Below are 14,611 nucleotides of genomic sequence, written 5' to 3'. Positions count from 1 at the left end.
TTGCTTACATTATTTGATTAAGGAATAAAACACGACAGTCCTTGGGTATCTACTAATTGCATCTCTCCTTAGATGATTCTACTAGGAGGCATGAAGGACTGAGTGACACTGACTAGTAAATTAGAATGTATTCATAGAATGGTTGGCCTATGTTTATCCTTCCCCCCACAATATATGCAATTCAATAAACTGAATCTTCAATCATAATAGCAATAGCTAAAATTGTCAGTAACAGAGGAACATGTACTTCTAGTGCATTCAGTGCAGGGCCTCCAAGAGGAATTCTATCAGGGGGTACAAAGTTTCTTTGGGCCCTCTTCCCAAAGAGGGAGGGGATGAAACAGAGTGGAGGGCAATGGGGGTGGGTACCACTCCTACAGCAGCTGTTACCCTACAGCTGTGTCCCTGAGCTCCCATCCACTCCTTCATTGTAAGCAGATCCACAAGCCAAAGAGCTCCTAGAGCAGGTCAGCTTCCTCCCAGATGTGACACTGTTAAGGAATGTATGCATTCTTGGGCCTGGTGCATGTGGCTTCTGGCAGTAGTTGCTGCCATGCATATCCCATGTGGGCAGTAAGTCTGAGATTGGAAAATGTAAGATCCCAGGAAATTTCTGGGCCCCCTTCTTTGGCTCCTGGCCCCCCTTTCAGACCCTGGGCCCGGGTACAAATTACCCCCTTTACCCCCCTCTCCTAGGCCCTGATTCAGTGATGGTTTTATAGATAGTTGGTCTGACCTTGTGAGACAAATGCAACCACTTGGTCCTATCTTCAGGACAATCTTATACTGGTTTATATCACTTTAACTGTCATGGCTTCTCCCAGAAAAATCCAATGATTATCATTTGGTGAGAACTTTTTGTTAGAGATTCCTATCTCTTACAGATGTATAGTTTCCAGGGTCTACTGAGAAGAGTGAATGGCCTTTTCTGTACTGTGGATGTACTCTAAAAATGGCTTAACTATTTTTAATCAATCCTGACTTGTTTGTAACTTCTTGGATCTTTACAGTGTAGGAGGTGCAAAGTCAAAAATTATTATGGATACTATTTCCACAGAGAAATGGATATTTTCTAATTTTTGACCTCCAACCGGGACTCATAACCATGACTTCACAGAAGACTGACACTGCATTTATCTAGGTCTCTCAAATCCACTCCAGTCCAGGATTTGTATATTGCACAGTCCTTTCTATTCCACTCATCACTTCATTGCAAACAATACCAGTGCTCCCTTCAAGTGTGGAAGAAGGCCATACATACTTTTTTAACTGCATTTGCTCCTCAGAAAATATTCAACCTTTTAAAGTGTGGGATTTAATAATTTTTAAGCCGTTATTTTAAAAATTATGTCAATAAACCACTTGAAAAGTGGTTTTTTCACCCCAATCCCAAGAATGACTGAATAAATAAAAAATAGATGCTTGCTAGAATAAACTGGACTATCTTCTACACAGATATGTGTAGGTTTCAGTTTATTGTTGCATGATTAATGTATTCCATTTAAATTTGCTTTAGCAGTTCTACAAATGATGGCAAAACTATGGAGTTTACTAATAGTTTGTTTCTCTTCCATAGGATCATTATGACTGGGGTCTTAGAGCTATAAAATCTGTCTTGGTTGTGGCTGGATCGCTAAAACGTGAAGACCAGAGCAAACCTGAAGATCAGGTTATCTTTTAAAAGTGGCTGTTCATCTGGTGTCAGCTGATTTGGATTAAGATTGATGCAGAATTGCTGTTGATGTCAAATTAACCATTATTTTAGATCTAATTTAGTACAGTCTCATTTTGCAAGATTATTGCAACCAAAATCAAAACCAGGATCTGCTACTCTCAACCCTTATATATCTCATCACTTACTCTCATGTCTCATCTACTTGTTCACAAGACATGCAGCCGACTTTATTTTTTCCTCTTGTTTGATTCCCATATTCAATCTGGGCAAAGTCATGACAGTGAACAATAGCAGAAATTTTCCATCCATTCCATCTCTTCAAGTAAATCTCTGGATCATGCTCTGATAATCTTCCACCTTAACTGCTGAAAAATTTGGTCTTCCCCTTCACACTCAAGTTCTCTCACCTCTATGCCAAACATTGCTGTTGCTGCAGTTATTCGTTTCTCCTGTCACTTAGATAGGAAGTGAAACTTTCCTTAAATCTCTTCAGTAGCTTCCCATTCTCTTCTACATCCAGCAGAAACTCTTTGTCATTACCCATAAGGTTCTCCACAGTTCTGTCCTACCCCTTCATTCAGCCCTTGTTTCCTGCTACATCCCTGCCTGTGATATTTGCTCCTCCTACTCTTAAGGGACCACTTGAAGGTCTTGGGCTCTCTTAACACAACTCTGGTCATTCTCCCTTGCTGCCCCGCCCCATGTATTGAATTCTATTCCTGAACATGTATGTGGTGTCACCTCTTTAGCTTCCTGCAAACCTCTTCTCGATGCCTACCTTTTTGTTTGGCTTCAGCCTTTAATCCCCTTTCTCAACGTTATGAGTAACTACATCCTTTACTATCCCTGTTACTCCCTTCCCATCTTCTGTCAAAAGGACATTTCTCTGTTTCTCCACTCCCTAATCTCTGTGAACTAGGAGGTAGAGACCTATAATTTTTTTTGGGTGAAGCACCATGTACAGTGATGACATGGTATCAATATTCAGGGTATTCCTATTAATCAACATGTTATCAACCTCTAATTATGTTGGTCAAGTCTTTTTGGTAGATTTGGCTGTCTCATCATTGGAGTGTGTTGTTTCAATGAACTACATAAGCATCTTTACATTAATGGAATATTCTGGTTTTTAAAAGAATGTGGCAGACATTCACAGACTCTACTTAAGTCATGGAGATAGATGCAATGTTACAAACATGCTGGCTTTTAAACCATCATTTTCTCATTCAGAAAACAAAAGTAACTGCAACATGATGGGGAAAAAATGTTACTGCATTAGATTTACAGGGCCCGGTCTATGTCACTGCAGGTAGCAGATTGAATTTAACAAGCCATATGGGTTGTAATTGTTTAAGTATGATTAATTCATAATGTTTGTTAATTTTATGCCTTATATTATGGTTTGTTATTATTTCATTTAATTATAGTGTCATGTTGTGTTTTTTTAAAGGTTTTGATGAGAGCCCTCAGGGATTTTAATTTGCCTAAGGTAGTTACTAATGATATCTCTATATTTCTGGGCCTGATCAATGATTTGTTCCCATTGCTGGAAGTTCCACGGAAAAGAGATGTGAAGTTGGAACAGCTGGTGCGTCAGGCCATTGCCGAACTCCGTTTGCAGCCTGAGGAAAACTTTATCCTAAAGGTGGAAATAATGGCTTTCTGCTTAGCTTGTTGAACATTCTAAATGGGGTGATTGAATGCTATAATGATCACCATAGTTTGATTTCTGTAGGGTTCAACATCTGGCAGCAGCCATTACTAGGTTCAGGGATACATGGCTTCCTGTTTCCTTGTTAGGAGCAGCCCATCTACTAATATTTCTGTTTTAATATCAGGAAATAATTCCAGTTTGGGGAATTAAACCCTCATTAATAATCTAATTGTGTAATGTGATAACCCTGTGTAATGTGTTGTGTAATGTGATAACCCTGCCCATCTTATGTGTTCAGCTTTTGATGACCCGGATTTTATTACAGCCTAAAAGGTTTAAAAATGATTGTGAGTCCCCTATTAACCTCTTCTAGACCTGAATCCCAATCATAAACAGTCACAAGTTAAAATTAGCGATAAGTGGGCTTTTGTCCTAAGAAAAGATCAAGAAGGGATGACAAGGGAGACTGACTTTTCTACTCTCGGGAGGAAAGGTAGAATGGGGTGGGTCCCTGGGGTTACAGAGAAGGGAGGGAACAAGTGTATGTTCATTATTCCTGCTCTCATCATTACCTGGCCTTTGTGCACATGCTGCACTTGAGTCACCTAAGTGAGTGCCCTATTCCATCCCATTATCACTGGACTATAATTTGGTTTTAAAGGGAACCCTTTTCACAGAAACCTCACTGAAGCAAGGTACATTATGTGCTCTTTTGTCCTTTGAGTCACTTAGAAATTAGATAGGGTTTTTGTTTTGTTTTGGGTCAGTGTCACCATCTATTCTGTTTTTCCTGTTGTAGCCCTGTCAGATAATCAGCACTGATAAATATCTTAGAAGGAGATTGTATGTCCTAGCTTTTGAAATATACATGTGCGCACGCACTCGCAAATACTTACCTTTTTTGCCAATGTTCTGCTGGTGTCTTGTCATAAAAAGTGCCCACTTGCATCAGACCAAATGTCCATCAAATCCTGCATGTGGATTCCCACAGGGGTCAGTTCTTATGACTCCAGAAAACCACATGGAGGACTGGAAGGCAATAACCTTTTTCTGCTACTCCCATGCTACCACCTACCCCCATGGCTGGTACTCATAGCAGTTTCATGCTGCCTCTGATCCTGGAGATTGCGTTTAGCCATCATGACTAATAGGCAGTGATGGACACATTTGTTGTGAATTTTTCTGATTCTCTTTTAAAGCCAGGAGCACCATCAAATCTGGTGACAAGGATAATTTTATAAATTGGTTACTCATTGTGTGAAGAATTGCTTTGGTTTGATTTGTCCACCTGAGCATCTTCTGGTAGTGGTCACAGTGGCATTTTGCTTTAGGCCAGATTAGTTCTTCCAGTTTAGCTTGGGCTCAACTTTGTATGCTTGTGCTTGCCTCATAAATGCTATGCATCTCTGTCAGCAGTAAAAACTTGATATACATGAGCCACATTCAGGAATGACACAGCTAGCAGTACAATGTGGCATTTTATAGCTTTGAGTTCAAATTTACCTGATTTAAAAAACTCAGTGCTTTAATGGCCCAATCCTATAGAGGTCCCACAGCAATGGCTCTTGTGACCCACAGCTGTAAGTCCTCTTACAAGTGTCGTAAAAGCTATAGCACTATCAAACACTTTGGGGCCACTGGCACAAATGGTTGGAGGTCCTGCACAGGCAACAGCACTGTGCTGGAGCAACAGGGGCAGTTTGTGGGCAGTTTGGGGCAGGATTAGGGTGAAGAGAGGGGTAGGCAGGGGGCTGCTTGGGGATGGGATGGGATTCAACAGCATTAGTGTCTGCCAAGATCTTATCCCCATGGTCCTGTCCCAATGTGCCTCCTGAAGCTTCTTGGACTTATGCCAGATAAATAAATGGCATAGGTTCAAGGAGACCCATTGATGGCCAGGTGGCCTATGGAGGGATACATCCAAAATATTTTTACTTACCTTTCCAGGCTGTCTGGTCACCCCGACAAGTGTCATTCGCTTGGCTGAAATATGCCACTCCTACCACTAGTACTGGGATGATGGTTTGGGTGGGGTTTCTGGTGGGTGCATGTCCTCAGCCAGTGCCCAAGCATGTTACTTTTTTAATAGCTCTCACATTTTCTGCTTGTTGGTCCCAAATTTGTTTTCAAATTTGACATCTGAAAAAACCGCTTGTACTTGATTCTCCACACAGTAATCCATTGGTTATTACACCATAAGTCATTTATTAAAGATAGCATTCTCCTATCTTTACTGTATCCAGGTATTATTCAGCAATTCAAAAATAATCATTACTGAAGTCTGTCTTCCAATGATTTGGAAGGTGATATGGGATACAATCAACCTTTTTGAAAAAAGGATCTAAAACTTATTTCAGACATAAGCTATATGTATTGGTTATTACACGGAAATAAACAAGATGCTGCTGGTAAACTATAGTGCTGTTTCTTTTGTCAGCTTTGAGTTCTTGGCAAACTGTTTGCAAACTCTCTAGAAAGAGGTTTAGACATTATTCACATGTTTATCATCAAACCTATTTTCCCCAATCTTTTGACTGCTTTTTTAGGTTATGCAGTTAGAAGAACTTCTGGCTGTCAGACACTCAGTCTTTGTGATTGGAAATGCTGGGACAGGGAAAAGCCAGGTAAAGCAACAAGACATTAATTCCTTCAGCAAATAAAGAGAGCATGAAGTGGTAATTCTGGGAGCAGCACACTCACTCAAATTCTTTTTCAGTCTTCTGCTTTGTATCCCCAAAAAACAGGGAGTAGCAAAAACTGAAGAACTATCTCCAGTGCTGTGAGGAAAGAAAACTGCTGAATAGCTGTTCTGTGGGCTGTTTCACACGTGACAATAAAGCTCAGCCTAAAAATGCAGTGTATGAATGTGGCATTTATTTAGTTATGTATCCTGCAGGTACACTTGTTAGGAAGCAGCAGTGGACTTGTTGAGTGAACACTCAGTAGCACAGCTAGGTTTACCTCTGTGTAGTGTGGGAAATAACTGGTGCAGAAGATAAGTAGTTTTGATGCATGATGCTTTTTCACTGATACTTCCGCTTACCTGCAATATAGGTATAATAATGTGTTCTGATTTTAGATATTAAAGGCTCTACATGTGGCTTACTAAAATATGAAGCTGAGGCCAGTGTGGAGTGACATCAGCCCAAAAGCTGTTACCACAGATGAACTTTTTGGCTTTCTTCATCCATTAACCAGGGAGTGGAAAGATGGTATTTACAAGATGCAGTCTGTCAGAAAATTATATTACTTGTTACTTTGTTCATAGCAGTGATATGCCACCTTTCTGACAAGCTTACAGTTTAATTGCTTTATATTTTAATATGAAAGTGAACAAAAGTTACAAAAGACAAACTGTTAAAAGAGCTGACTTGTCTCAGGCAACTCTTGAAAAGGTGATGGCGTGAGCTCCTTCACCTGGGCTGTCTCCTCTTCTGCTTTCACGCAGTGCACACAGAACTTTGGATAATCCCTGAGGAGGTGTGGGAAAGGCTGCCTCAGTGGAATTTTCTCAGGCCATCAGAGTGTCCTGATGGCATGAGTTCCCTGACATGGAGCTGTCTTTCCTGGGGGCATAAAAACTTAAGTGGGCCCTGGAAAGGTGGGAAGAGGGCTGCCCCAGATAGGTGTATGAATATGTAGAACATTTTTTAAAGTTGTGAATAATGAACATCTATTTTGTTTTCATTAACTTGAAGGTTTGTTTTCATCCACTATGAGAGAATTGTCTAGTATTGCCCATGATGGTCCGAAATGGATTGTACTAGATGGGGACATTGACCCTACGTGGATAGAATCACTCAACACTGTCATGGATGACAATAAGGTTTGTGGAAATCACATTGTTAGTCACTGTACTTTCTGTATGTACTGTCAGTATGCCAAAATAGCCTTCTTTAGCATCGTTGTTACAAGCAGATGAGATACTCTGCTTGAATTTTGTTCACCTTCATAGAAACTCTGTACAGTGTCTTCTGTTTATATCATACAGATGAAGACTGGTGACAGATAATAGGTTTTAAGAGACTTTAAGAGACTTTACCTGTGCTCTGGTAGTGTCCCAGCTGCATTCCCCTGCCGTTTGTATATTTACAGCCAAATTATATGCTGGGGCTGTGCCAGCAGGCAGTATGCTGCCCCGGCAAGTGCTGTAAAGCACTTTGCTGCTGGTGGGGAGTGTGCAGTGCTGGTGGAGAGGCCAGCACCAGTTAGTGCTGGGCCTTAGCACTGGAAGGAAGCAAAAGATGACTACCAAGTAGTGGGAAGGCTTTTGGGGGGAGAAGGTGGGGTAAGGCGAAGAGGGGGTGGAACTGGGTGAAGGCAGGGCTGGGGGGGGCGGTTTGGGCCCAGGAGGGGAGTGGGGATGCCAGCAGAGGCTGCTTCTGGATCCTATTCCCCCCTCTTGAGCCAAGCCACACAACACAGGTCTCCTTGGTTCTAGCCAGTGCAGGTCTGAGTAGACCCGTCAGGGCCAATGGGGTAAGGGAACCGATGTTTACTTACCCCATGAAGACCTGTAGCACCTTCCCTAGCCCCACAGGATACCATGGTGACTATTTCAGTGCTGATGTTCCTTCAACACTGGAGAGGAACAGGATTGGGAACTTAATCAGCAATCCCACAGTTTCACCCTGTTTCACTGTTCCCCACTGCTATTTTTTTTTTTAAACCAAACGATTGAACCACATTACACCTTCCATGGAAGGTCTGGTTTGACCCAGATAATTAAGTCAGTTTGTTTTGCTTTTCCAAGCACTTAACAGTAGATTGTTCACTCTTTCTTCTCTTTTCATCTTGGGGTCGGCAAACCTTTAGCTTTAGGGATCTGAACCTTCAACAGTTGTGTAGAGGAGGACATTTCAGCAGGTACAGCTTGTCACCTGCTGAGATTCCCTCTTCTATACAATTGTTAAATGTCCAGGAGTCCTAAAGCTGAAAGTTTGCCCACCCCTGACAGATTTCATAATTTGGTATGTGAAATTGTGTTTCTGAATTTTTACTGGTAGTTTGATTTTTGTAGTTTGTGAAGTGCCTCAGGATCTGTGAAGAAAAGAGGCAGGATGTAACAGGCATTGTTGCCTTGGGTGCATATGCACATTGTCCCACTGTTGTCTGGTCAAATCAATTTTGCTGAGTTTTGGAGCAACAAAAATCTGTACTGCAAAAGGGGTTGTGCACATCATAGTCAATTATGTTTCTATCATGCCACCGTTAACACTTAAAAAAAAAACCCCTATGATCTGTGTCCTGCCTTACTAGAGAGAAAACTGTAACCATTTGCCATAAATGGAAGTAACCAAGGATCTTTGTCGTTGTAGGCAATATTCATAGAAAGCAGACAAAAAGGTTTCTCACTGTAAAGTCCAGAATGAATGTAGATTGATATAATTCATTAGAGTTCACAGGCAATCATATGTGTACAGGCAATCAACAGTGTAGTAAATATGAACATTTATGTGTAGATATAAATTATATGGTACATTGTATAGTAGACAGAAACCTAGATAGCCTACCCTTAATACCCATTTAGATTTTTTTTTTTTTTGTAAATCAAATGTATCTTTAACCAAAATGAAATGCAGAGTAAAAGTGGAAAGGTCATGGTTCAACATTGGAAGTAGGAGGAGCAGAAAGTGGTATCATTTTTTGTGTGTGCACTTATTAATCTTCATTGATTAAAATATCACCTTTATTCACCGTGGCAACTCAGTCTTTCTTCAGATGGATACAACAGCAGGAGAGCAAACTGTTGGAATTGAGATACTTTGTGCAAATTGAAAAGACATTTTTTTGCCCTAATTTTGCACAATGGTAGAAACCTCCTTTAAATCACATTTTCCTAACCAGCTCCTAGAATCGCTCTTGTTGTTAGTTTTTAAGGGCTCTATTGTAGCTTTTAAGCTAAAGAGCTCAGTAGGGAATGTGTTGAGTTGCACCACCCCTTTGGAACACTAGAAGAATGGTGGCTGATGGCAAGTACAATCATAGAAGTTAAAAATGGATCAGACAGAAACAGGTTATCCAGGTCCATGGTGAACCAATGCTGTATTGTATCCCACTAGATATACAACATGCATTGTGTGGCCTATTTTACCAAGTGTTGAATAGCTCTTGCTATTTTATGGTTTATAACAGGGGTGTCAAACTCATTTCATATACAGGGCCAAAATAGCTTTCATGGTAGCTGCTGAGGACCAGAAGTGACATCATTAAATTAAGCAGGAAGCGATATCATTAAGCTGATAATGGCTGAAAATAAGCACTTTGTTTTCACATAGAAACTCATAACCTGCAAATGACAGAAGAGAAAATTTGTAAATATTGATCTTATTTTCTTGGTATGGAAGAGCCCGAGTGTCATACAGGCCACCTTTTCAGTAGCGCCGCTTCTGATGAGGCATCACTTTGCAGCTCAGCAGCTTGAGTAGTGGTCTGCAAATTGATGCCTCGGCAGAAGCGGTGCTGCAGGATAATTAGGCTCTCCTAGCACCTCTTCTTCTCTCACTTCTCTTGGTCTGCCTTTACACCGTAGCGTTCCTCGACTTCTGAGGCCTTCTTCCTTTTTTCCTTTCCAGAGCCTTAGCAGAAGGGGTGCTGCTGAAAGGGCAGTGCTGGACTATAGCTATAGCATGGAGCCCTGTCCTCTCCCCTTAATTTGAATGGGACTCATGCAGTAGAGTCCACTCTGGATTGGCCTCTAACAATGCAATCCTGTGCAAGTTTACTCAGAAGTAAGTTCCACTGTCCTCCATAGGGCTTGCTCTCAGGTTGAGTATAAATAGGATTACACTGGATGACTCATTTCTGCTCTTTTCTTGAATACCATACTAGATAGCCACGGTTGTAAGGTATGTTATTTAGGTCACAATCCTAACCAACTTTCCAGCACTGACCTAGCTGCAATGCAGCCCCAAGGTAAGGTAACAAACATGCCTTTACCTTGAGGGGGCTCCCCACTACAGCTTGCAGTGTACACCACATTGGCACAGCTATGTCAGTGCTGGAAAGTTGGTTAGGGTTGTGCCCTTAAACTAATAAATAGCTGCAACACTCTTCTGAAAGGAAAGTCTTATGCTTGTGTATCAACTATGTGTAAAAATGTACTATATGTTTCTTATTTAATTACTTAAAAGTTTTTGCTTCGAAAATTAAGAATCACATAGCACATTTTTGTGCATGTAGCACAAAACAAATGCCTATTGTAGTGACTTTTTGTTCAGGTTCTAACACTAGCAAGTAATGAACGAATTTCATTGACGCCTTCAATGCGACTGGTGTTTGAAATCAGCCATCTTTGGGCAGCAACTCCAGCCACTGTGTCAAGAGCTGGCATCCTCTATGTGAATACCCAGGACCTAGGATGGAGTCCGTGAGTACAATAAAGAATGTCACCAAAATGGCTGGCGTATGTCCAAGTTGATCAGGTAGTCTACTTGAGGGTAACTGAAAAATATTTCTACTTAACCCTTGCAGGCTGTCTTGCACCTGCAACTTAGCATGCAGTGCAGCCTCCATTGGTGCTATAACTTGGCGGTGGATAGGATTGGGGCCTTAGTGTATAATTTGGCAATAACTTACCAGTGGGGCAGCCATATTATTCTAGGGCTCAGTGGAACACTGACCATACTACTGGACTCCTTGAAATACAAGTGTCTTCCACAATGGCACTACAGGGTGGTCAGGAGAAATCTCTGGACTAGAGAGCTGGTACTGCATGGAGGCAGGCAGCCCAATCCTAACCTGCCCTGGAGCAGGCAGGCCGGCTGGCTGGCCTGCGCTACATCCAGGGCAGGGCAGGGCAGGGCCGGACTGCAACGCAACTCAGAGTAAGGGAAATTCATTCCTCTTACCCCGTGTTGCATGATAAATGCCCCTATGGGGCTACTTGGATCTCCACCACCTAAAGAGGTGGCTCAGATCTGAGCAGGCCAGTGTAAGGCCAAGCCGCCCAAGAGGGAGGTTAGGATATGGCCTAAGTGCTGGTTCCTGGCACCACCCCCCTCCCAGTCCAACCGGCCCTCCCCCACCATGGAATGCCCCCAAATTCCCTTCCCTTCCCTCCCCGAACCCCCAATCTGCTGCCTGTGCAAACATATCTCCAGCTGGTGTGGATCCAGCGTGAGGAAGCTGGTGTGTGTCCTCATGCCAGCCTACCTGACTCTCGAGTTGTTGTGAATGTCCTTTATAGCACATTTGGGACACTTGTAAGCCAATGCAGGGGACTTCTGTCAGCCTAACCCAAGGTTAGGATTGCACTCTAAGGGCACAATCCTAACCAGGTCTGTTCAGAAGTAAGTCCTATTTTGTTCAGTGGGGCTTACTGTCAGGAAAGTGTTTTTAAGATTGCAGCCTAACAGACGCAATCCTAGGTCACCCTTGGGCCGGCGCAAGTCCCTTGTGCCACCCTTATGCTGGCACAGGAGGGTTGCAAATGTACTGTAAAGCACGTTTGCGTCTCCTTGAGAGTCAGCTGGGCTGGCACAGGGACGCACACTGGCTTGTGGAGGCTGAATCTGCATCAGCTCTGATAGGGAGCCTTGTGTTGGCTGAGCTCGGCCGTCACAAGGTTCTGGGGTGGGCAGGGAACTATGTTAGGACTTTCCTGGTTTGCATCTCACTTCTACCATAAACTCATTAGGTAGCCTTAGGCAAGCCGCTTCCTCACACTCACCTTTTTAGGTGGTGGAGATCCAACATTTCCGTCTGCCATTTGGAGATAATAATAATACTTACCTTACAGGATTGTTGTAAGGACCACATCAAATAATTCATGTGACAAACTTTGCATGTTCTTATTATTAACTATTTAAGGATAACCAATGAGAACTAAAGGCAATGGAATGAAATCCTGCTGCCAAGAGCTAGGAAAGCAGGGGAACCCCCGTGATAGAAAAGCTGTGTTGGGGGGTATAGAAGTATCCAAGTGGCAATATGTCTCATTCTCATTTTATATTCAGATTATATTTGAAGTTTTTTTTAAACATCCATCAATATGCCATATTCATCTTCAAAGCAAACATTACAGTGTTTTTTCTTTTTTTTTTTAAATGGTGAAATTTCAAATAACAGAAACGTTCACCTCTGGGTTGACTATTCGCATTGAAAGAGTAACATACTGATAAGTAGATGTGTTTGTTTCTGGTGAGTAAGATAGGATTACAGTCTGAGTCTTACTGAACACAATGGGCTTACTTCTGAGTAAGGTACATATCACCATTTTCAAACACCTCTACTAATAAGCAAACATCAGTTCAGGCCCACTAGAACTGCACCAGTTTACAACACTGTAAGAAGATGGAGTTTAATAAACAAAAGAAGCTGAAAAAGATGCTGATGTAATATCAGAAATGTAATGTATTACATATGCAGTAAATGTAATGTGATAAGACACTGGCCAGATGGTGAATGGGCAAAAATAAATGGCTCAACTCACAGCCCCCCTTTCAGCCCTAATAAATGGCAGGGGGAGAAATCATAAAGCAAAAAATAATAAAAAAAAACTGCTACATAAATTTGTTTTTCCACAGATATGTGACTAGCTGGACTGAAACTCGCAAAGCACAGTGTGAGAGAGCAAACCTAACCATCCTCTTTGACAAATATGTTCCATACTGCCTGGAGCAAGTCCGATGCAACTTAAAAATGATCACTCCAGTTCCTGAGAACAGCATGGTACAGGTGAGAACAACTGTGGTAGGATCTTCAGTCTGCCATTCTTCCTGAGATATGATTTTGAGATTGTTCAAGGAAACGGAGCTACTGTGAAGGAATTTCATTATCGCCACAGCATGGCTTAATGGTTAGGAAGTTGTGATTCACGTGACAAAGCAGACACAGAACATCTCTCTATTTACTCCTGGATTAGGACTGAATACAGTCTGGATACCATGCTTTACTGCACTAATCTCATTGAAGTCAAAACAAACCAAAGACGACTCCTGGAATCACGGGACTGGAGATTGCTGTGTAAGCTGCAGATGCCTTCAGAAGTCGGTGCATTTTACCAGTCCTTCTGGTTACATTATTTTGCAGTTATGTCCATTCTCTTACTGAATGATGGTAGATTTACACAATCTAGTTAGTGAATATGCATGGCACAGTGCATTAAAGCACAAGAGCTATTTTCTGCTCTTCTCTGAAAAAAATGCTAATGTGTCTCAGCTTTCATGAGGAATTTACATTGCACTTGAGGTTGTATAGGTTTTCTAAGCATGTTTGTTTTGCTTTACACAGATTCTGGTTCTCAAATCCCATGATTTGTTTCACAAAGCACAAAAGCCATGTTATCATTCATACAAATAGTACAGGATTTGAGACCATGGATGTTTTCCTGTGTCTTTTTACAAAGGGAATTCCTACCTGGTTGATGATCAAATTGCGCCCAGTTATGTTAGCTGATATAACAAATGCTGCAGTTGGGCCAACCTGTACTTATTAACCTGAAACTATTTCAACAAACTTCTGTATAGGACCTCTGGAATACAATGCTAATTACTGCAATCCCCATAAATGGCATTATTTAGAAATTGTTATATGCATTTCAGAATGAATGCAGAAGTAATACCCTTTTATACTTATTAGTGGAGGAGGTTTCTGAGGGTTTTAATTTTTTTTTAACTTTCTGGATCAAATTATTTTTAAATAAGAGAAAAACAAACTCAAGAAATGCAAACAAAGTGCTCTCACTAATATACACGAGAGAAGAACTCAAACAGCAGACTTTTAGATGTGGGTCTTTTGAACAGGCCAGTTTTGCTGAGTTTGGATATCCTGTTTTTGTTTTTAGTTGCTCACATACTCACGTAAGCATCTGCACACCAAAAGTGGTGAAAAACATTGGGGTTTTCAAAAGGGTCTAAAACATTGTTGTTTAATAACAATAAAACTTGCTTTTAAGATCCTTTGGCTAGAGCTCCATGTGGGTGTATCCACAGTGGTGGAACAATGCAAGGATGTGGAAATGCAAGCCCAAATGGGAAACAAAGGGGTGAATTCTGAACTCATTTCCAGGCTCTGAACTGGGCAGCAGATAAGACTGTGAAGCTATGTCACTATGAAACTTCTTATTTCTCCACCATTTGAGAATAGAGCCAAATATCTGCAACTGTCAACTGCCACATTCAAAGCAAAGACTTTATAGCTTCTCAGCCTAAATTACAGAGAATATCTGTAACATAAATTGTACTTTCTAAAGTCAAGCAGAGAGGTAGCAGGATTAAGGCCTAATCCTATTCGGACACTGTGCTGGTGTCACACAGATGCCAATGTGATGTCTTTTGTAT

The 14,611-nt window shown here is 41.5% G+C and overlaps 1 protein-coding gene across 1 annotated transcript in view; it reads left to right on the top strand.

Annotated features, from left to right (window-relative positions):
• Positions 1-14,611, top strand: part of LOC136645409 (dynein axonemal heavy chain 11-like) — a 264,485-nt gene that overhangs the window by 87,799 nt on the left and 162,075 nt on the right. Inside the window, 7 exon segments of the mRNA XM_066621643.1 lie at positions 1,577-1,669; positions 3,126-3,320; positions 5,876-5,953; positions 6,409-6,541; positions 7,028-7,155; positions 10,550-10,698; positions 12,857-13,007. Of these exon segments, the coding sequence (XP_066477740.1) occupies positions 1,577-1,669; positions 3,126-3,320; positions 5,876-5,953; positions 6,409-6,541; positions 7,028-7,155; positions 10,550-10,698; positions 12,857-13,007 (927 nt within the window).

This window comes from Tiliqua scincoides, chromosome 1 (genome assembly GCF_035046505.1).
Source record: "Tiliqua scincoides isolate rTilSci1 chromosome 1, rTilSci1.hap2, whole genome shotgun sequence".
In the NCBI taxonomy this organism is placed as follows: Eukaryota; Metazoa; Chordata; class Lepidosauria; order Squamata; family Scincidae; genus Tiliqua; species Tiliqua scincoides.
Note: the sequence above shows the minus strand (reverse complement) of the source record. Positions and strands in the feature narration are given on the sequence as shown.